Here is a 22,613-nt window from a genome sequence, read left to right as displayed (position 1 = left end):
ACCTGCCAGATGATCTCAGAATTACATACTGTATTGATGGTTCTTTTCCAAGTTTCAACTGTTAAGGGCTCAGATTACTGTATAATTTGAGCTCACTGGCAATAATTATGGTGTGTTGTATAATTATTGTGTTTGTGTGAATATGACTATTGTCAGGATAAGCCTGACCCGGCTGTTGTGTTGTATTCACTGGTTTTCAGTTTATGAATGGTGATCTTGAGGCTTAACACTAACAGGAAGTATCTGAAGTAAAGCATAGCCCTGCTAAAAGAGACTTCTGTGCAGACTATGGCAGCTGGTGAACTTGGCAGTAGAATGGTTAGATCCAGTGTGTATGTCTGCTGCATTGGCTTAGAGAGCTCAGCCCACAGGCCTCAACTTGTGGTGTATGTGTCTGTTTTGGTTTGTCTCCCTCGATCCCTGTTCAGCTCTTTCCCAAGTATGAGTTGCTCCTAATTAGCAGTTCATCATCTCAAACTGTTTGTTTTGAATGACAGATAGGGTGGTTTGTGATGTCACAGGATGCATGAGCCGAGGGCACTGTGGTTTGGGCGGCTGGTCTGACTTGTGTCCGCTTTCATGTGTATTTATGGTCATTTACAGGCTCTTATTTTAGATACACTCTAACGTCTCTTTCTCTCTCTCTCTCTCTCTCTCTCTCTCTCTCCCACTCATGCTCTCTCTCTCTCTATCTGTCTCTCTTTCTCTCTGTCTCTTTTTCTGTCTGCAGCTGGAATGTCTTGAGTCCAACCCTTGAGCCGTGTGTCGGAGGTACAGCCAGTGCTGATGGGAGCTGCTGCTCCATCATGAGTTGCCATGACGCTGGAGGGCGTCGCCGTTTTGAGGACACTGAGTTTACCCTGCACATTTATCCGGGCGTCCTGTCCGAAGGCACCATTTACTGCCCGGTCTCGGCCCGCAAGGTCACCTCTGCTGCCGAGGTTATTGAACAGGTGATTGAGCGCTTGCGGCTGGACCGCGCCCGACTCTATGTCCTTGCAGAAGTGAAGGAGTTTGGTGGGGAGGAATGGATCCTGAACCCGGGCGATTGCCCTGTGCAGCGCATGATGCTGTGGCCACGAATGGCTTTGGAGAACCGGCTCAGCGGCGAGGATTACCGCTTCCTCTTGCGCGAGAAGAACCTGGATGGTTCCATCCACTATGGCAGCCTGCAGATGTGGCTGCGTGTGACGGAGGAGAGGAGACGGCTTGTGGAGCGTGGCCTCCTCCCACAGCCCCCAGCCGGGCAGCATGCTGCAGACCTCTGTACCCTGCCAGACCTGAACGAACGAACATTACTCGAAAACCTTCGCGGACGTTTCAGGCAAGAGAAGATCTACACTTATGTGGGTGGGATTCTAATAGTTGTCAACCCCTTCAGGTTCCTGCCAATCTATAATCCCAAATATGTCAAAATGTACGACAACCACCAGCTGGGAAAGCTGGAGCCGCACATTTATGCTGTGGCTGATGTGGCATACCATGCCATGCTGCAGAGACGGAGGAATCAGTGTATTGTGATATCTGGAGAGAGCGGATCAGGAAAGACCCAGAGCACCAACTTCTTGATCCATCACCTTACTGCACTCAGCCAAAAGGGCTTTGCCAGTGGTGTGGAGCAGATCATTCTTGGGGCTGGACCAGTACTAGAGGTAAGACTGAATGGATGAATGATTGGCTGGACGAATGCCTAGCTGTGAGTTGATCTAAAGAGACAAACAAACTGATGGATGGAGTGAAGCAAAATGCTAGATAAGGGTGTAACAATGCATTGAAACATATTGTACTGCAAGAAGGTGGCAGGGTGCGTTGTGGGGATGTATCAATGCATTATAGACAACAGGGATTCTATTAAGTATACATAAAACATTGTTTAGACATTAGTATCATGAAGTACATTCATGCACCACACTCCTCTTATTAGTAAATAACCAGAGGTGTCATGTTTTGTTTTGTTTTTTTTATTCAGATTTTGAATTGTGAATCCAATATCACAAATTTAGTAGTGGGCTGAGTGTATTGTTATACCGCTACTGCTAGTGGACATATTAATACTAAATGTAAATGAAGACTAGGACTGGTGAATGATATACAGTGTGTGGATATCATTTACACAATTGAAAAGTAATCCATGTCCAGACATCAGCGTGTCCAATGCTGTAGAGTAACAGTCTTGAAAGTTGGCTCAAGTGGATTGGTCAGTCAGAATCTTTGTGTTGTTTTCACTCCTCATCTTGGGCCTCATTCTCCAGGCTTTACAGATCAGGGCAGCCAGTCATGTCCCGAGAGTCCCAATAAAAGAGATTTATCAGCTTTGTTGTGATTATGGTGCTTTGTCATACTACTGACTCTTAAGCATGATTTGGCCATATAAGTACATATACTAAGCTCCAAACACACTGCTCACTCACAGCTGTCTTCAGAGGCAGCTAATGATGGCCTGTGGGCCAATGGAAACACCCTCAGATCCAGCTGCTCTGAGATTGTAGACAGCTACAACCCACTGTTTTTGGGGAAGGAAAAAAACAAACAAACCAAAAGCAGCCTGATTCTCAGATAGTCTCTATTTTGGCAAGACATGATTGGCTGTTTACACAGGCTCCGTGTTTGCCTCATTGGCTGAGAATATCTGTTGCTAGTATGAAGGGTTCTTAGTTGCGTGTGTCAGTGTTATGGAATTACACGGTCACAGGCCTTGTTATGTTACATATGTGCTCTTGTTTCTCACAAATGCCACAGATATTGTCACTTGTGAGCTGTCAGTGACGCCAAAGTGCATGTCCTAAGATAAATCTATCGAGAGATCTTTTTGCCTGAGAACCTGTGGTGCACTAATCAAAGCATATAACTGCTGACATCTATGACAACAATGTGTCTGTATGGTGCACAACGCAATTCCTTTCATTCTTTTTGTGTGATTTCATTCCATAAGCTCTTAAGCCTGTTTATGCAGGTGTATGTGGATAACAGCAAATTATTTAAGACATACCAGACAGGCGCAGTAATTAGAGCTTGAGGTTTGCCACTAGCGGGAGGTATTCAGTAGGCTGGCTGGCCAGTGGTTGGCCATGGCCAGCCATGTTTTCCTCACAGACCTGGAGAGATCAGGCTAGGCAGCATGGAGAACAAGAGCTGCAAGAGAGGAATTCCACCCCGTCTTGGAGTGACAGAGCAGATGAATTATTATTATTACAAACATCCATTACCACAGAATAGCCCAACCAGTTTGTACAGAAGTCCCTGTAGTAACTGAATAATACACCATAGTATGTAATAAGCCTGCTTTAAGGGGTTAAAGTGAAAAAATTGACCAAATGATGTCACTGGTTCTGTGTCAGGCACAGAGAAGATTCTGAAAGGATCTCAAGATTCTCAGCGCAACTGCATGACATGCATGGTCTGTCCACTGTCACCCCCAAACCCATCCCCTTAAAAGTTTTAAACAGTCTCACAGATCAGTCGTACAGAACAGTAGTTGATGAAGCACTAGTTCTGATGTCTGATCTTGTAGTACGTGGAAGAAGGAATGCTGATGATGCTCTAAAACCATATAATTTAGAACCAGGGACAGACAGACAGAAACAACAAGCTCAGTTGCAGTGCGAGAACCACACACTCGTGACTATGAGGTCAGCTTGTTATCAAGTGGGCATTTTTTCTAGTTTCTAACAGTGACATATTTAGAATTCATTAGTTACATATGGTCTACTGTGGTAATGATCTTTCTGTCAGTGCTGTCTGACCTGTAGGACAAAGAAAGACATGGGTCGGTCTTGATTTAGTGCTCCTTCAAATCTTCTCACAAGTGTGAGAAAAATGAATAATGACTAATTTTAGATTGTTATTGTTAGTAACCAACCACTTTTTACATTTTCAGTCTTTCAGCTGTTTGCAGTGAAGACTGGCTTTGCTTCCTGCATAGACATACAGTATAGCTTCATGTTCATAACTTGAACACTCTTTTGTTATGTTGGTGTTGGTATTCTCTAGTAGTATTCACAAAACTCACAAGACCTAAAGGTTTAAATTATTCATGATATATAAAATGCTGACACATTTGTGATAAGATGTTGTATACCATGGAGATCATGGGGACCAAGTTTGATAAATTTTCTTTAATCTAAAAGCACATTGATCCTTACTATACAGTGTACAACACTGACCAACCCAGCCTGCTTTAATCAACTATTTCACATAGCTGCTTCAGACGGCAATATTAGCTTATTTTTTTTTATTACAGCATGTTGAAACCTTGACAGCACAAATAGTGGATCAGTGTACTGAAACCAAATCTCAAAAGTTAGAAAACAAAATATAATAATTTCAGTGACTTAATAATTAAAATTTCTATTGAGTGGTAATTTTCACATTGCTTACAGCACATCTTTCACTGCTGCTCCCTGGGAGCAATGCAGCTCTGTATAATTGTTACACATTCAAAATTGACTAAGGATGATGGGCTTTACATATCACAGACAATATAGCCAGACTAGGCTGCAACTACACACTAATATTTTCATTAAAAAACAACAACAACATTTTGCTAGTTTGACTAGTTGCTAGTTAGACCATTCCTTCAGTTTATGATAATTTGGGAGAAGACTGTAAGAAAGGGGGGAGAACCCAGAGACCTTTGGGTGTCTTCTGCTTTGTGGTAGAAAGCTAGTTCACACCTCTGATAAGTGGAGCCAAAAATTATAGATGACAGGGTTAAAAGGTGGTGGAGATTGTGAAGGCTTCTTTGTAGACAGGTTAACAAGGTAGAGATAGAATTTATGGGATGTTAAATTTGTGAGGAAGGGCTTCAGGCTTGTTTCTCCTCCAAAAATATATTTTTGTTGCTAAGTTTTTTCAAATCATATTTGAAAATATTTGAAATATATAAAAAAGACCATTATCAAGGGCATAGCAACTGATTGGCATCGCTCCTAAAAAAGCTACTCTACTGAAAATCTGAAATTAACAAATACAACTCTTGCTTTACACTCTTGTACTGTTTTGGAGGTCACCTGATTCTACAAGATGTCTTCTATTTATACTATTTTACCTTTAATGATAAAACAATGATACATTCAATATTCTTTGTGGTTGGTGGCATTATGAAACCAAATCTGACATTGCAAAGCACAGAAAAACCTGGTCATGAGCCACATTTGGCATGCAAAATCCTAAAGCAGCTCATGGCAAACAACAACAGCTTTTTCAGAAACAGCAACATCCACATGAAAATGAGTCTTAAAAATCTCCACCCTGAAGAGCAGCTTTCAAAAGCCCAGTTTTAAGTGACATTAAAACCTTGTGACATTGGTCAGGAGATCAAAAGTCAGAAAAAACAGTTTCAGTTAGCACTAGCAGCCCAGGTAAGCAGTTTTTAGCTGTGCAGTTTAGACCAAATGCAGCTCCTTCCTTCAGCCAACCAAACTAAAACAGAGCTGATAAGCTTACACGCTATTTTTATATAATCTAACAGCGGTTTTAGCAGTTCCTCCTCAGGCTGGGGATTCATTGTGTTTCTGTTGTAGGGGTTCTCTATAGATGCTCATGCAGAACAGTCATGCTGTCACACCGGCCTGGCGTTTACACACTTTTACAACAAACCTTTTTAAGTTATATTAAAAGTATTGAAGTATTTCTGTATTGTATTCTTGCTTTTTTAGTATTGATACTAGCGAGAATATCGATTCGTTGTTGCAGCCCTGTACCAGATTAAGGCCGTTTTCAAATTTGAACTCTGGAAAATGTCTGGAAAATCATGTCCGGACATATCCGCAGTTTCCCATACACATCTTGTACAGTCAGAGATGTTTAGTGTCTGACGTGTTCTCACTACAGGAAATGTTCTGCGTGGTTTAGGCAAGGGGCAGTGCCTGTGTAGCGTGGGCATGAGGTATGGCATGACTATTATACATAAAATTACCTGCTCTGTTCACACATAGGCTCATTCCCAGTCGCCAAGACTTTAAAAGTTCTGGGTAGCCCCCTTTCAGACAAGCACGGTAGCCCAGAGGTTTTTCCCAACATTACCTGGAGGAGCTGTATGTGTCAACACAGATATATGAATTATTTATACGGGACATTACCAGACCGGACTTTATCCATCTAGAATCAACTGAAAGGTCTATGCTTGGACACCAATGTGATTTCATTGAGTACTTTTTAATGGGTAGGTTACCTTGCAGGACAAAACAGGAACATAAAGGTCAGTATTCCAGCACTACGTCATTTCAAAACGACAGGCGTCTTGAATAACCTCTATGCTTGTTACTATAGTACTGGTGCTCTAGAGTTTTCCTTCATTTCTTGCTAATGTATGTAAAAGGGCCTTGTAGATTTGTTTGTGCTTAAAGAATGTGTGTGATATCTGTGGGGGATAGAAATTTTGATATCTGAATGAAATCATTTCTTGAGTGAATGAAGAAGCGTAATGCACTTATTTGGTCAGAAATGTAAGAACTGTTTTTTATTGGGCATATTAAAAGAGATCAAATAATGCCCTGTTTATCTACTGCCCTGCACTACACACATGAACACATGCAAACATTTGCACACACACACACACACACACACACACACACACACAGGCTCTCACAGCGTTTGATGTTGGCCTGACCTGACTCTTGCGCTTCTCAGTGGAGGTTTAAATTCGCTGACATTTCACTCCTTAGAGAACAATGTGCCCGTGGTTCAATCGTCCTGATGTTCTCTCCCTCACTGTCTCACTCTCTCGCTTTCTCTCACTCTAGTAGATCACTTCAGATTACTGTCATCATGTGTCATCATATTTATTATGACCAGTGCTGTCCAGGTCTTAGTTATCTGTGTCTTTCTGGTCTTTTTTCTTATTCTATTCCTCTGTGTTATTCTGCCTGTTCGTCCCTATTGTCTTTCACTGTCGTGCTCGGTCTTTTTTTTTTTACTGTCACACATCTATTGCTTTAAAAATGTCTATATAAATACTGTCACACCCTCATGCACAAGTACACACAGTGCAACAGTTCTGCTACCGTCAACATTACATCATCCATGCTGTATCATCTAACTGGCAATTTAGGCCTGATTTAATTCCAGTAATCATTAGTTTCTATAAAAGTCCTCTAATTCAGGGCTTGGTGGCAGTAATAACTCTAATGTGTAATCTGATCTCAGCTTAGCTGCTGGACCAGTCAAATATCTCTTTCTGTGGAGGGTATTATAGAGCTGAGTGGAATACTCTATTAGGTGCCTTACAGGAATTACAGAGGAGGTTTATCTAGGACTTCTGTCTTTGCCAGGTGATTCATTTTAAACTAATACCCCTTTTATTATCTAGTGGTTTGGTGGTTTTATGACCTGGCATTCTTGTTCTTGCCTTCTTACAATTGAGAGCAACAGGCCAAATCTGTGTTTTGTGTATTGGTTTGTTTTATTTGTTCAGGTTGTCATATTAAAACATTTTTGCCAAACAATGTGACTTCAGAATTTATCAGCAGTGATGAATTTTATGAGGAGAAGCTTGACTTGAATGACCTGGCCTTCATTTTCTGTACTCTGTACAGCTGGCTGAAGGTGGACGTAGCACTCTGTGATCTAAAATGTGGGCCAGTGCTCTCCAGGCTGTAACCTCAAGCCAGGAGCAAAAGAAAGAGCGTTTTAGAGAGCTTACTGTGTGAGCAGACTGATTTGATTCCAGTAAAACTCGAATATTGTAGTGGATTCATGCAGAGACATAGATCTTATATTGATATGGGTGGTTTGTAACATTGTAATTTTTTGTGGTGTTCAACTATAGTCCTGTGGGCCCACTGTTTAGCATTGCTTCAGTTAAAGGACTGGACTGGACTTGAAAACCACTGTTCTAGACAGCCACAGTCACACGTCATAGGAGGCTTAGTCTTATGTGAATAATTTAAAGGCTAGTTAATAGTTTTTGATAAGACTGCTTGGTGGGTCATGTATTATCATGATACGATGTGCTTGTTTAATTGATTAGAAATCCTTTATTTTAGCATTTTAATCTCATTTTATGGGTTGTTGTCTGTCACAATAAAACAACCTAGTTTTTATTGTGTGAAATATCACCATACAAGGATAGGTAGGAGCATCATTTACCTAGTAATTGCATGGTATTGTTCATTCAATTGTTCATATTTTTAGAACTGTTTAATTTTGGTGAGGTGACACTGCTCACATCAAACCTATCATATATTTTCTGTTACATGTGCCATATAATGCATTTATTTAGTGAAGTGAAGTTCCTTTGGTGGGCTTATGAATGATTTGATGAGATCTGCTCTGCTCTGATCTGGATTATGGCACTGCAGAGCCTCACATAGATGTCATGTAGCATAGCATAGTATAGTATAGCATAACTTTGTTTTTAACACTGGAAAACATGAACATTGTAATTATGTTTTGTTTACATTTACATTTATTTTACATTTACTGTACATGTTACATTGATGTGGTGGTAGCTATCTGGAGAAATGGTCAAACTAGTTGCCTATCTACTCGCTTTCCCTGCTTTTGCATTGTTGCACATTGCTTTTGAGCTGCCTTTCTGCTGAAACTGGCACAGACAAAGCAGCGGTCACAAGGCCTGATTCACATAGCAACACATTTTTTGATATCTAGAGTGCTGCTCTTCAGTGTTACTGTTGAACAATCGTGGCAAATACTGTCTCAGAAAACTAAAACAAAAGGTCTCAACATTACCAAATCCTTTGACATTTTAGTGCATTTCAGCTTTAAAGCTCATTTATACTCCCTTCACTTACGTACATTATGTCAGTTGTAACCGTTACTGCCCACATACTTCAATGTGTCCTTTACGTTGGCATTTATGTTAAACAATACATCTATTAAAGGGATTGTTGAAACATGGCGGCGGTGAAGGGGGTAATGATATGTATTTACTACAACAAATACATTGGTATAAAGAGGCTGCGGTGTAAATAGTGTAAAATGTTTACACCATAAGTTTCTTTTCTCACAGTTTTCTCTTCATCATGTCCACATGGCAGTGGTCTTGTCTCAAGTGACCTATTTGGCTACATGGCCCCAATGATTTCCACTGGTACTGCTTCGTCCTGTCTGTATCTGTAAGTTTTCGCAGAGCTTGCACAAATAATAAAGTTCATTAATACACTAGAACCTCTAAACCTAGAACAATAAAGCATTGGATGCATTTATGTGTTTAATCGCGTTCACACTTTGCCTTTAAGATGCAAACAAAATTTTCCTCTGCCGTTTTATCACATAGATCAAATATCACAACAGACCAGTATAGTATCAGATTGACATACATTGTGTCATGCAGAACATACATTACCAGAAGCTTTTATTTAGAGTTGACTACACAATTAGTGTAGATGTACGCATATGCCTAAAACTATATATAAAAAGGGGGGGGAAACACATCATCCACATCACACCCTCCTTTTCCTTTTTTCCACGCTGTGTAGGGGCTCTCTGGGGCTCTATGGGGCTTGTCAGCCAGATGTCACTCTGTTAACCGAGCCCTCAGGGACAGGGCTGTGTCTTGGAGCTCAGATGGATAGCTTCAGGTGTGTGTATGTGGGCGTACACAGTGATCTGATTTGTCAACTGCTGTTTGTAGATGTGTTCTCATGTGGTAAAAGCTTGAGAATTGTGAGCATTTGTATGACAGGCATGTACATAAGCAGTGCCCCATTTCTACCTTCATTCTTTAAAGCAGGTCATCAGAGGCCGTTCCTTAATGCTCTGAATAGCTCAGCATTTCAAGCACCTCCACTGGCAGAATGAGCTTGAGACTCTGAACCTTCTGGAGGAGAGGGGGTGGGGCGCTGTTAGCCACAGCTGTAGATGAAAAGCCTGGAGTTTGAGACTCTGTGTTCAAAGATAAATAAATAGAGAGTCCATTTATGACAAGGGCTGGCTGTTCTGAGGGTTATAAATTGTAATAGCTGACTGTGATGTCTGTGTGTGTGTGTGGGGGGTTGGTAGGTGTGTGCATGTTTGAGTGAGGCATCGGTCTAGAGAGAGAAAAGCTGTGGAAGTGGGTCCAGGTCTGTGTGTGTATGTGTGTGTGGGTGCTCACCTCTGCATAAGAGCCTGTCAACACGTGTTAGCATCAGACCCTCCGGTGTTCCAGTAACCTTTAGGAGGTTTCTACTGTGGCCAGTAAAATGCAGTGTTCTTTGAAAGAGCCTTTACATTGTACATTCCACACACCACAGGAAATTTACTGGAAAATGCATAGAAATCTTTAAATCAATGAATATTTTGGTTCCAAATAGGCAAATCTAGCCCAGTTGATAATTAAATGGCAATTATATGACCATCTGAGAAAATGTAGCGAATAGGGTTATACTCTGTGATGCTCACGTAGTACTTGGTAACTGAATTTGGCATGGTTTAGTGTCTACAAACGATTATCTTTTGTCTACATATGAACTAATCGTCCTAGCCTACTGCTGAGTTTCCTGGCCACCATGCTGGGTAATCCCTGCTCGCCTACATTGTCCTCTTTCTGCTCCACTGTGACATCTGCTCTCTGTATTATATACACCCACCTCTCCTCCTCTCTGCATCTCCCTCTCTTATGACTCTCTCTCACTCTACAGGCCAGAACACACCGACCAAACAATCTGACATAAACTCAAGATTGTCTCTCTTTCCACCATCCGAAACAATGCCATTTTCAATGTCTTTGCCTAGCAAAACAGTGGAATTGGTGAACTGGTTGCTATGGTAACCAGGAAGTGCAAGTTTAGGTTCTGTGGATACTGCTGCTGCTGTGTGTGGAAATGCCAGGGCTAAGTCATAGCCAACTGCCCAAACATGGATTGAACGTGCCCAATCCAACCCAACAATTACGGACAGGCAAAACAAACACAAACAGCCATGGCACACCAAATAAACATTTGTGTTTGTTCATGTTTGTCCGGTTGGGGTGCTCTGGCCTTTAAGAAACCAAGAAAACACACCTAGTCATGTGTACATGGTGTTCTACGGAAAGTGTCTACAGTAAGTATCTCTTTACTAGGAATCACTTCTTTACACCTGAAGAATTGACACTGTCAGTCACCTGAGCTCAGGAGTGCAACATTCTTTCACATTCATTCAGCCGATGGCAGCTTTGGATGCTATGCTTATGAAAACTATGCTTAAATGTATGTGTTAAAGTGTAGGAGATATGGGCCTGCTGTCCCTGTTGGTATTCTCCTCCTATTTAATGCAAAAGCTTCCCCAATAAACAAATGTGGCAAATGCAGTTTGAACTCTGTTTAATTAACATTTGAAGATTTGTGCTGAAATCCTTCAGCCTCCACGTGACCTTCCCCAGAGTGACAAGTTAGAATGTTACACTGATGATCAAAAGACCGTCATGCTGAACTACTTCACATAGGTTGTGATTAAGTCACTCTGTGCACCCCCAGGTATGCTGTTATTCTGGCAGTGTTGAGTAATTACGTTAAAGTACACAGAGTCTTGCAACAGTCCCAGACACTTATTAAACAAACATGTTACATCTAGTCCATTCTCTTAGCGCAGAAGCCTTTTGCCGTTAAGATCATAATGGAGCATGATAATTGTGTGTCTGTGTGTGTGTGTGAGAGAGAGAATGTTCATTGAAGGCATTTAAGTAAAGTGAGATTTTTAACACACACTTGTTCTTGCTCTAACACATCTGATCCAACTAATGATCTAATTAACAGGCTCTTCCTGAGTTCAAGGGGTTTTGATTCAGCAGGGAAAACACTTGTAGGATACGGAGTCTCGGTTTTTGTTTCTGATCACAGTGACCTTTTGGGTGAATAAGTATATATCAACTATGATTATGGACAGGACAGACATTGTGTTTGCACCAGTATACAAGGCAGAGAGTTTTTTGGACATTCTCTGTCACTAACCATCTAGCTATCTCTGTTTACCGTAGCTCTATTTACCTTCATCATTTGGCATTTGGCAAAGACGCACAGATAGATGGAAAGAGTGTGTGAGCTCTCTAATGTGTTGGCCTTGCAGTTTGTGTGGGCTACATTGAGATCTGTGCAGGGCTTTCTCACAGAAGAAGGATAAATAAAGTTATATGCTGCTGATGGCTTTATTTTATGGACTACTCTATCTTTATAGTCATGCTCGGAAAACTCAGCTTACTTTTATTTTGCTCGTGTCTCACATATCAAACTGATTCAACAATAGGATTTAGTTTTTTGTCTTGCTGATATGGACAGTGGCAGCTACTCTGATTACTTTAAAGGAAAAAATTGGATTGTGCATTTTTCGACTGTTTTTTTCGCCCTTATTTTACATTAGCCATGAAGGCCCAGGTAGTGCACAGTGGGTTGCTAAACAATCCTTTGTTTTGACATTGCTCACCATACACCATTCTGTAGTAGCAAGTCAGCTTTTGAGCATGTGTCATCTATGCAGGTCCAACACCTGTTGGGTAAAACAGATATGCTGTCATTTAGAACATGTCACGGTTCAACACCAATACTGCCTTTATGGGGAATTTCACTAATTTGTTTATCATCAAACCAAAGTCATTTGGAGTAGTTTGATGTGAAATAGAGATTCAAGAATTGTTAACAGAGGTGAACCAGATGTGGTAAATCAGAAGTGGTGAGCCAGACACCCTTTAAAAGCATGCAGCATATAGTGAGTTATAAATGGTTTCCAATAAAATGTCTGATGAAGGCCTAAAATCTAATAATGACCATGAGGTACCTGCAAGCTGTCCTAAGGCACAGTAGTCTAGCTACTATTTATTTCTAATGTATCATTATTTTACTATTATCAGTACATACACAAGACAGATGTAGATTCATGGTGGTTTTGGACATTGAATAAAAAGGCTATATTTGTCTTGTAGGGATCACAACATTTGGTTCCTATCACCACTCTATACGTTTTTTCACATGAGACCACTCTGTATGATTTCTGTTTGCATCTCAACCATTGACATAAGCAGAAATTTAGAAAAAATCATCACCTCTTTAAGATCATCCCTCTTTAAGTACATATAGCTGGTTGTATGAGTGGCCCTTAAATACCACTCATACATTGAGTGGGGTGGTAAGAAACTTGGGACAGTTGAAGGGAAAGACTCCATGTGTGAAACCACATTCTAAGGTGTCTTATCAATGTTTCATCAGGAGAAAACAGACTTTCGCACATATCAGAAAACCCATTTGTCTCCCGTCTGTGATATTTGTGTGCACTTTACCCTTGGCTGCTCTACCACCAACTCACTTAGCAAGACCATCAGGGTCGTTTTAAGGCTGATTTCCCCACACAATCTGATCTGAGCTGTCAAGATGTGCCATTCCTGTTTGTTTGCTCACTACAGGTGAAGCCTCTACTCCATGGTTGCACATTGACGAGACCGAACACGTTTGATTTAGTGCCTTTTTCCCCCTAAGTTATGATCTTGCCTTTAGCTCACATGAACTCGTATGAGTGTGCAGCTCTGTAGTTCCAGATCTTCAGTAGCTTACAGCCCTAAGCCACCATCCTCCACAGTAGTGAGGATAGCACATAGCGTGGTAATGTAGCATGAAATGTGAGGGCGAGAGAGAGAGAGAAGAGGGAACTAATGAAGGAACATAGACACAGACACTGTTCTTTCCACAGGCTGTGTGCATGTGTGCAAGTATGGGGTCTTTTTTACCTCCCTCTTTTTTTCTTTTTGTTTCTTTTTTTCCTTTATGTAGTTCTCTCCCTCTCTCTTTCATCTCTCTCTGTACTGTGAGCAATGCCACAAGGGAACTGGAGAGAAAGAGATCCGCTTTCAGCAGCAAAATACAGTAAATTAGATCAGAATTTTAGATGTGCTCATAAATGGCCCTGATTGTATGTCATCTTCGGCCTCAAACCCCTCCCTGGCATCTGCAGCAGACCACACACACACACGTGCATGTTGGCAGCACTTAAAGATGCCATCTGAGGCTGTAATGGGACTTAATAACATGAGAGCCCAAAGCTAAGCTCTTTGCATAGAGGAAGAGGTTAGTCTGCAGCGTCTGTGTGTCCGAACACTGTCAGACAGAAAGCTGGCTGTTTAAGACTTCGACTCCCATTCTCTCTCTAAACCTTTCAATGAGACCTCACTGTCGTTTGGCTAGTTTTATTGCTTCCTCTAGTAATTCCTCTAGTGCGGAATTGAAGCTACTTTCCCTGTGGGGTCGAAGCAAAAAGAGGAAGCCATAACTTTGGTCAAAATGAGCCTTTGGAATTCTCTGGTTTAAATCTAAACTCAGCTTTCCCCCCTCTTCTTTATTATGTAATGCTATTCCTTTCCTCCTTTTAGAAACTTTATGGGTATTTAAACATCACATTTATGACCATGTATCGCACTCGACTGGCACCATAATGATCTAAGGTCTGTAGGCATTGATTGCACTTTAATAATTGGCTTATAAATGCTATGTGTGTGTCTTTACGATCCAGCTAGGTTCTAAACTCACTGATCTCAAACTTTAGGTCTGGAACTGATCAGGCCTGTGGGATTGCTGGGCTGTTGTCTGAAAGGGGAATCAGTCAGTTTGGCCTGAAATGTTTAGGTCCAGTTCTCCATTGGCTGGCCACTGAGTGACAAATATGCTCCAGAACAAACATAGTTCATTTATGGGAGGAAAGTTTCAGAGAGATTTCTCAGTTTCTGTTAGAGAGGTTTCTCTTTCTCACTCTGATGCTGTGAATAGCAGCTTATACTTCACTGATAACATAGATTTTAATAAAATCACTTCACACAAGTGTCTCTAATGTACCTAGTTCTGAAAGGGAGGACCTCACATGAGTCTCACACCAGCAGATATCTGTATTCAAATAAAATGAACAATGTCTTTTTTATGTTACAATGTTTGAAAAAAACACAACATACAAACAATGCATGGACCTGCAAAACCATATTATTTATATACTTCCCCTGTCTTCTAGTGGTCTTTCTTTTGCCCTTGGATATGTTGTGCATATGCTTTTCTGTGCTTTTCACAGTTGTACAGGGTGGTTTTCTGGTATCACAGTTATCATAGCCTTACACCAGTCAGGCCATATCTACAATGAATCTGTAACATTTTTTAGAATACTGATGTATTTGTTACATTAACATAAAACTGACGTACATGTCTGGATTGAGCAGTAACACCCATGTGTGCCTGAGCAGGTGTTAGGGTCTAGGACATAAGCGCTCACCAAACCATCATGAGGCTTTTGTCCTGGTGTGGTGGTGTTGCATTGCCTGGCATTGTACTGCAGCACTAGCTGTTGTAATTAGATGCTGATTTGTTCTCTTGCCTGGTGTGAATCTGCTTCACGTGCTGCCAGCAGTCTCTGCATGAGCGCGCACACACACACACTCACATGGCCTAGTTCACACCCCACCCATACTCTTCCCTAGCTTTCAGTGCTTCACTTGAGTATCACCTAGAAATCTGTCAGCAGTTCATAAATTCTTCAGTTCATCAAATCATTCCTTCTCCCACAGCTCTCTGCTTGGCAGTAAGTGCTTGTGTGAGGGTGTGTGTGTGTGTGGTGCAAAGGGCACAGTGTGGCTATTTTTTTTCTTCAGTGTTAAGACATACATAGACCATCATGATGTATTTTTTCTCGTGGTGGAATTATAGTGTAGCAGTGCAGATCAAATATGGTCAGTACATCATTCAGTGTTCAGTTTGTATGTGTGCATGTCTGTCTAACAGACAGACCACTTGCAAAAAGCTGTTCCTATTCCATAGTAGCTTCCTAACTCATAGCAATCGGCAGCCCTTCCAGACTTGCATGTAATAGATATATAAAAGCCATGAGTCTGCTAGAGTTTAAATGAGCAATTTGGAAGATTAACCAAGTAAGAACTATGTGGCTGAGAAATCCAGAACACTTTATTTTACAGGCTAGCATTGTGGTTCCCAACCCTGATCCAGGAGTTTCCACTGGCCAACTTGTCTCGGTGTTTACCCTGTACCTAACAGACTTGATCCAACTAATCAGCCAATTAAGCTTTTCTTAATTGTTGAAGTGGGTATGTTAAGGAAGAAGAAAAAAAGGCAAGACAAGGCGTTCTCCGGGATCGGGGATGGAAACCAGTCGGCTGGATATTGAATATCTGTCAAATACTGAAAGACACTGCAGTGTTTCTATGTTTCTTCTGAAATCACAAAGAAACAGTTTGTCCCCACGTTTTGCTTCAGTAACAGCTTCTGCTCTTCAGAGAAGGCTAGATGTTGGAACATTGTTGTGAGTACTTGATTGCATTCTGCCAGAAGAGCATCAGTGAGGCACCAGTGAGGCAACATCAGGATAGTTCTGGATCACAAATGTCACTCCAGCTCATTCCAAAGGTATTGGTTGAAGCTGCATCATTCAATAGCCAACATCTATCAGCAAAGCTTCTCAGCTTTGTGTGTGCAGTTGAATGTCTGTGTCAGCATTGGGTTCACTGTAAAGTAGCCGAATTTACTGATTACTTTTGGACAAATAATGTACCTAAATTGCTCAATGGAGTGTGCATGTGTGTGTCTGTGATACATTGACTTTGACTGTTCTCTCCACAGGGCGTGCGTTACTGTGCGTGTGCATGCACATCTGTTTGTGTGTGTGTGTGTGTGTGTGTGTGAATGTGTGTTGGCTGGGTGCCTCAGGTCTCTGAGAGCTCCTTGAGTTTCAGATTGAGAGCAGCAAGCTCAGCACTTCTGTAACACTCTGCCCTTCCCGCATCTTAGCCATCACCTGACTCTGTGTGCTAATGCTAACTCACCAGATAATGCTTACAAACTTCAACCACACATCCAGCTCCCTCCGGCCCCAGAGCCGCAGTGGCTGTCAGAGCTGCTTTAGTAATTGGCTTTTCATCAGGTGAACTTAAACACAGGTCTGGACATCATGTAGGCTGCAGTGTTACGGCTGCTGTGTTTTGTGTGTTTGCATATGCAGTTGTGTGTGTTTCTCATTTACTTCAGCCCCCGTTGACAGGCGAGTGGGAGATGTTGAAAAGCCGTCAAAATCCGAACATTTTACTGTGAAGCCTTCCTGAGTTCAATGTGAACCAGATGTTTGCATGTGTGGGTGAAAGTACTGCTGGTAACAGTGGAGTTTATTAGAACGATGAGAAAGGAAAGAAGTCAGCGTGATCTTCCATGGAACGGCCATTTGTTATAAGCATGTGTGCATACTGCATTCTTGTCCTAGTAGTACTTTAGATTTGGGGGTTTTAAATCTACATGGAGTACAGTTTTTCCGTGTGATACAGTGGCATGCACCCATAGTCAACATTTATGTCACTGTGAACAGTTTAAAAGAGTGTAAAATATTACCTGATTTCCAAATGGCATGAAGTTAAACATCTTACTGATGCATTCGCATTTGCAGTCAGACTTCAGGTAAATCAGACTTCAGGTTACCAGTCAGGTAAATCTGGTTATCTGAGAGCTCAAATCCCTTGCATAGTGCTCCTTTTTTTACAATATTGTTCTTTTTTTAACTTCATGCCTATTGATGATCAGTTTACCCTCCTCTCACTTACCTATTCACAGTAAAAAGCTTTTGCATGCCACTGCATGTGTGCTGGACCCCCATGAAGGTTTGCAGTAAACTAGTTTGCTCAGCTACAGGTAAAATATTTGTATGGTGATTTGTTGTTGTTTATCTATTTTCCCCTTCTATTCTTAAATTTTCTTCAATGAAAGTTTGATGGTCATTTTATGACTTGTTTGTGACAATTTTTTGTCATGGTCTAGAAGCCCTTGTCCATGAGCCATTTTTCCAATGCAGCCTGTAATTCATCTTTACTGAAAAACAGCTTTGTTGTTTTCCTAGTTTTACTCTAGTCTCTCATCACCAGAGCTGCTGGGCCCTTTTAAAGCCTTATCTCAGCCTTCCTGTTGTGTCTAACTACATTTTACCGGGTGGCCTGACTTTTTTGGGCATTTCAGTGGACTTCATCTATATGCCACCAAATTATACTGATGTCTGCTTTATATATATGCATTTATTACAAGAGTGGACATACTTCTGGAGGCAGTGTTTCCTCTTCCAAGGCCTCTCATAGTGCACAAGTGACAGGCCACACATGAAGTCACTTTAAAACATTTCCAAGCTTTAAATTATGTATTTATTCTTGTATTTATTAACAGGCAAGATTTGTAGTTTTGCAGCCGGTCTATGCTTGTATATGTGGTAATACTGGTGGAGAACTTAGTTGCACAGGTGCTTTCAACCAGCTATTAGTTCCGGTCAGTGTCTGGCGGTAAACATGTGACTTCCTGGACATTCCTGTGACTTCCCTTCATTCTGGCTACAGGAAGGCAACTGAGAGCTAAGTGCGAGGCTGCTGATTAACCAATGTGATGTATGCACGCAGAAAAATGATCCTGCAAGGTGTTACTGAAATCCCAAGCAAATTCATGACATGCAGACAACTGTTTCTGCCCTGTTTGTCCCTTCAAAATGTATACAACTTAGAACAGAAGTAACAGGCAGTACTTCAAAGGTTCAGAGGTAGCAAAGGAAGCTACAACAAAAACAAACAAGAGCAAAGGAGCAAGCAAACCAGACAAAATACAAGCATAGTGTCCTCTGTGTATCAATTTCTATATTGTCTCTACTTGCTTTACAAGTTTGTTCAAAATGTAATAAAGTGAAGTAAGATGCAATTGACGGATTAGTGTTTAACAAACCAGTGAAGGTTTTATTGTGTGCCTTGATGATCCTGTATAAACACAGGTGTTTCTGTGGCTGCTTACATGTGTCAGTGCATTCAAAGGACCCACCATACATAACTCACTTTGGTCAACAACAATGCAGGCCATCATTCAATGTGCCTCTGATTAACCAATTAGGGTTAGGGTTATGGTTATTGCTACAACTTTTTTTATAGTGTATATTGCAAGACATATTGCAGTCATTTCTACATGGTATAGTGTTCCAAAAAGCTCTACATGGAAACTTTCGGAGAAGTTGAATGGTATTTACTCTAGCCTTAGTAAGTGAGGTCTGTTTTAATACATACAGGCATCTCAGAGTAAGAGCGCGCTGATCTGGGATCAGATTTATCATCCATATAATCAGTCTCATTAAAAACCTAAAGAAAGCTGATACCAGATCAGCTGTCTAAGACGTTTGATCCTTGCAAACCCTGAGCTTCTGAGCAGCGCACCGCACTGGCCAGCCATTGTATCAGGCGCCCTGCTGCTTAGCCAGATTTTTTTTTATTACGTAACTCTGCACACCTTCAGAACACCCCGCTTGGCAACTGTCTCCCCTGCTCCCACAGCCAAGCATCTCAACTTCAGCTTAGCCATTTGTGTGTCCCTTTTAAGGAAAGAAATGAAGAGGAGAAGAAAAGCCTGCACTCATCTCTGGCCTTTGTAGTGAGCTACTGAAGCAAGAGTGTGTGTCCTGGGCACGCTCTGTCTGTCTCACTCTCTCTCTCTGTACTTGATCAGGAAACACTAAAACTATTGTTGACCGGAGGAATGCGGCGAGAAAGGCTGCTTAAGGAGTGTTCTGAGACATTTTGCTCCTTACAGTCTCACAATCACAAGCCAACAAGTTTCCTCAATCACTCTGTGGAAGCTGTTTGTTTAAATTATGGTAAAAATGAATCCTAAAGCATTTTAGACAGTGGTGTAATCTGAGATGTGTTACTGTGGGCAGCTCCCAAGAACGTGAGCGAGAAAGAGGCCTCAGTATTGCATCAGTTCCTTCCTCTTGACCTCCCCTCCAAGTAAACACAGGCTTATGTAAGATAGGAGGCTACTAAATTGTCCAGTTCAGTTCTGGGCCACACAACTAACTACTTTGCAGCAACACACTGGGACTAATACTAATGGCTATTTTTGTATTGCTTGTTTTAACGATTATTTTGTCCTCCAAAAAGATAAATTAAAATCTTTTACATTTTTTATTTAATTTTGACAAAACGGTAAATAAAGGTTTACATAAAGTACACTGTAGGTTTAAACAAAAACTTCAGCGTAATAGTCAGCAGTGCTGTGTGGTATTTTACCCCTTATCAAAAACTAAAAATCTAAAGTAATGGAGAAAGAAACTTAAAATAATGCCAAAATGAACACAAATATTTCTAATGGGTGATACATGTAGGCGACCGAAAACTATTGTAAGCAGGGTGTTTGGGGGTTTAGATATTGTAGGGATACTCCCATTTATTCTTATACAAATGGATCCTCCTGGGATCAATAAAGTATTTCTGATTCTGATTCTGATTAAGTATTTGCAGTTTGCTATTAGAGACTGCACAACTAATAAATGCTGTTACTCTAGCCAAGATCAAAGACACTCATGCACATTCACAGCTAAGATAAAAGTAAAGTTGCCACAGGGTTTGTGTGTGTGTATGTGTGTGTGTGTGTGTGTGTGTGTGTGTATGTGTGTGTGTGCACGCACCTTAGTGCTGTAGGTTGTTTTTTAATCCTCGCCGTATCATAGCCCAAAAGTGTGGTGTGGGCATCTGGCCAATCTAGGCTGCAGAAGTAAGGAGCTGTGCTCCACAAACCTGCTGCCTGCTGCTACTTGCCCTACACATGCACCTGTTTGAGCACACCATGACACCAAACCACATCTTACTCACTCTACACTTATTCTGAATGCCTGACACTCTGTTGGACTATAATAATATCCATGACCATGTGTGGTATTTTAGGATTGAACCTCTTTGTTAGGTTTTATGGGTAGAAGCCTCAAGAGTAATGCTCGGCTAGGGTACTTAGGATTCTTGTTTATTTCCATATACTAGTAGTCTAGTATTTTATTTCCATATACTAGTAGAAAATACTGACTAGTAGTCAGTACTTTCTCATAATTGATAATAATGGATTAGGGAGTCACCAACTATGGACAGTGACATTCAAAAAGTTTGAGCACCCCAGTAAAGATATCTGTTACTATAAATAGTTAGGCGATATATAACCTGATTTTCAAAAGGCATGCGATTAATGATGGTACATAACTTTAATATTTTAGCCAAGCTTACTTTTTTATTTCCATCTTTTACAGTTTTAAAAGAAACAAAAGATATTAATGCCTGTGTGAAAGTCTACAGTCCGCAAATCTTTCTTGGTTTGCTCAAACTTTTGCCACCCTTTACTTTTTCACATAATTAAAATAATTCACTACACTTGCTTAACATGTTTAAAAGAATGTTTAATCTTTGACTTCATGCATTTTGGAGATCAAGTGATTTTATACTTAACAGTTATACTTAACTGTTTACTGTAACAAAAACATCAAGCAAGGGTGCCCAAACTTTTGCATGCCATTCAGTTTCTTCTCTGCTGCTGCAAGTCTAGCTAAAAGAATTCTGTGTTTGGAGACAGAAAACCACATTAAAGAAACATCACTACAGAATTAGCAAAGATCTCTGAGTCATTTTTGAGGTTCCTCTATTAAAAACTAAGCATAGCACCATATTCTCAAAACCTCTTGTCCCCTTCTCCTTATTCCTGAACCAGTTTATTTACCTCTGTTTTTAATCCATTGTTCCATCGCCAATATCCTTTTTTCATGCATGCCATTGCTCAAGTGCTTCTAGCACCCTCTTCCTCCAAACGTCCTTGAGCTCCTCACACTCCGCCAATGTCTCTTGCCCGCTGGGAGAGAATGACTCTGCCTGCACGGCCTGCTATGCATATTTCTGCTCCTTCGAATAACTTACGGCCCAGTGCTGGAATTAGTCTCAGCCCATCATTTCTGGACTGCCAGGGTCAATGAGTGACTCACTCTCTGTCTCTCTGACCTATTTTTTGCTGTGCTTGTGGCTCGAGTCGTCGTCCTCACATGTTCTAGTAATATCTGTTTGTCTAGAAGGTGTCCTTTACTGCTTTCAGGTTAGATGTTAGGAGTAGAAGTTTGAAATGTCTTTTTTTCTTGGACCTTCAAAAAGCTGACATGTTTCAGTGATTTCAGAAGCATGGGGTCTAACATTCATCTTTTTAAATAGGCAGCTAATCTATGATGTAGAGCTGTTGTTGTTGTTAAATTAGGCGGCTAACGTGATTAGCATTATCCCCTCTGCCGCTAAATATGAACTTCTGTTGTAGTGGCTGACTGCTCTGGAAAAGCAGCTTCACACAAGAAATTCCTTCATGATACAGACAGACATGGAATCAATAGGAAGAGAGTTAGAGAGAGGAAGAGGCAGAGAAAGGCCAAAAAAGCATGAGAGACTCACAGAGACCTGACCTCTCATCCAGAAAGATGCACCATGTTAATTAACCAGTCAGTGTCCATCCTCTCTGCTGCTCTGAGCTGTCACTAAACCCTGCTTGAGCCAGCTTTAGACCAGCGCTTGCTTTGTCTGACCATGAGGGTGTGAAATTGTGCTTTTCTACATTAGTGTACATGTTAACAGCGAGTGACAGTGTGTAAAATGCCCGCCGGCCCATGGATCAGCTGGTCAGCCTGAGCCGACTACAGACAGGATTTATCACATACTAATGGAGGCAGACCAGGCATCTACTGTATCTGCTCTAAAGCTATGGATAGGCACTAAATGTGCCGTCACATTAACTTGAATAACATTGCAAAACATTTGATACATAGTAAGCTCTACTCTGTAACACTGTAGAATATGGACTGAATTTCCAGTGTATCGGGCACAGTAGCATTTCTGGAATTTTTTAACACCTCATTGT

General features: G+C 41.1%; 1 protein-coding gene across 9 annotated transcripts in view; it reads left to right on the top strand.

Annotated features, from left to right (window-relative positions):
- The window catches only part of myo9ab (myosin IXAb), an 86,193-nt gene that overhangs the window by 23,203 nt on the left and 40,377 nt on the right, over window positions 1–22,613 (top strand). For all 9 annotated transcript variants that reach the window (XM_072672219.1, XM_072672216.1, XM_072672218.1 and 6 more), the window contains exon 2: window positions 731–1,652. In XM_072672219.1, the coding sequence (XP_072528320.1) occupies window positions 807–1,652 (846 nt within the window). In that variant the 5' untranslated portion in view covers window positions 731–806. The remainder of the gene's footprint in view (window positions 1–730; window positions 1,653–22,613) is intronic.

Source organism: Salminus brasiliensis, chromosome 2, assembly GCF_030463535.1.
Source record: "Salminus brasiliensis chromosome 2, fSalBra1.hap2, whole genome shotgun sequence".
Classification (NCBI taxonomy): Eukaryota; Metazoa; Chordata; class Actinopteri; order Characiformes; family Bryconidae; genus Salminus; species Salminus brasiliensis.
Note: the sequence above shows the minus strand (reverse complement) of the source record. Positions and strands in the feature narration are given on the sequence as shown.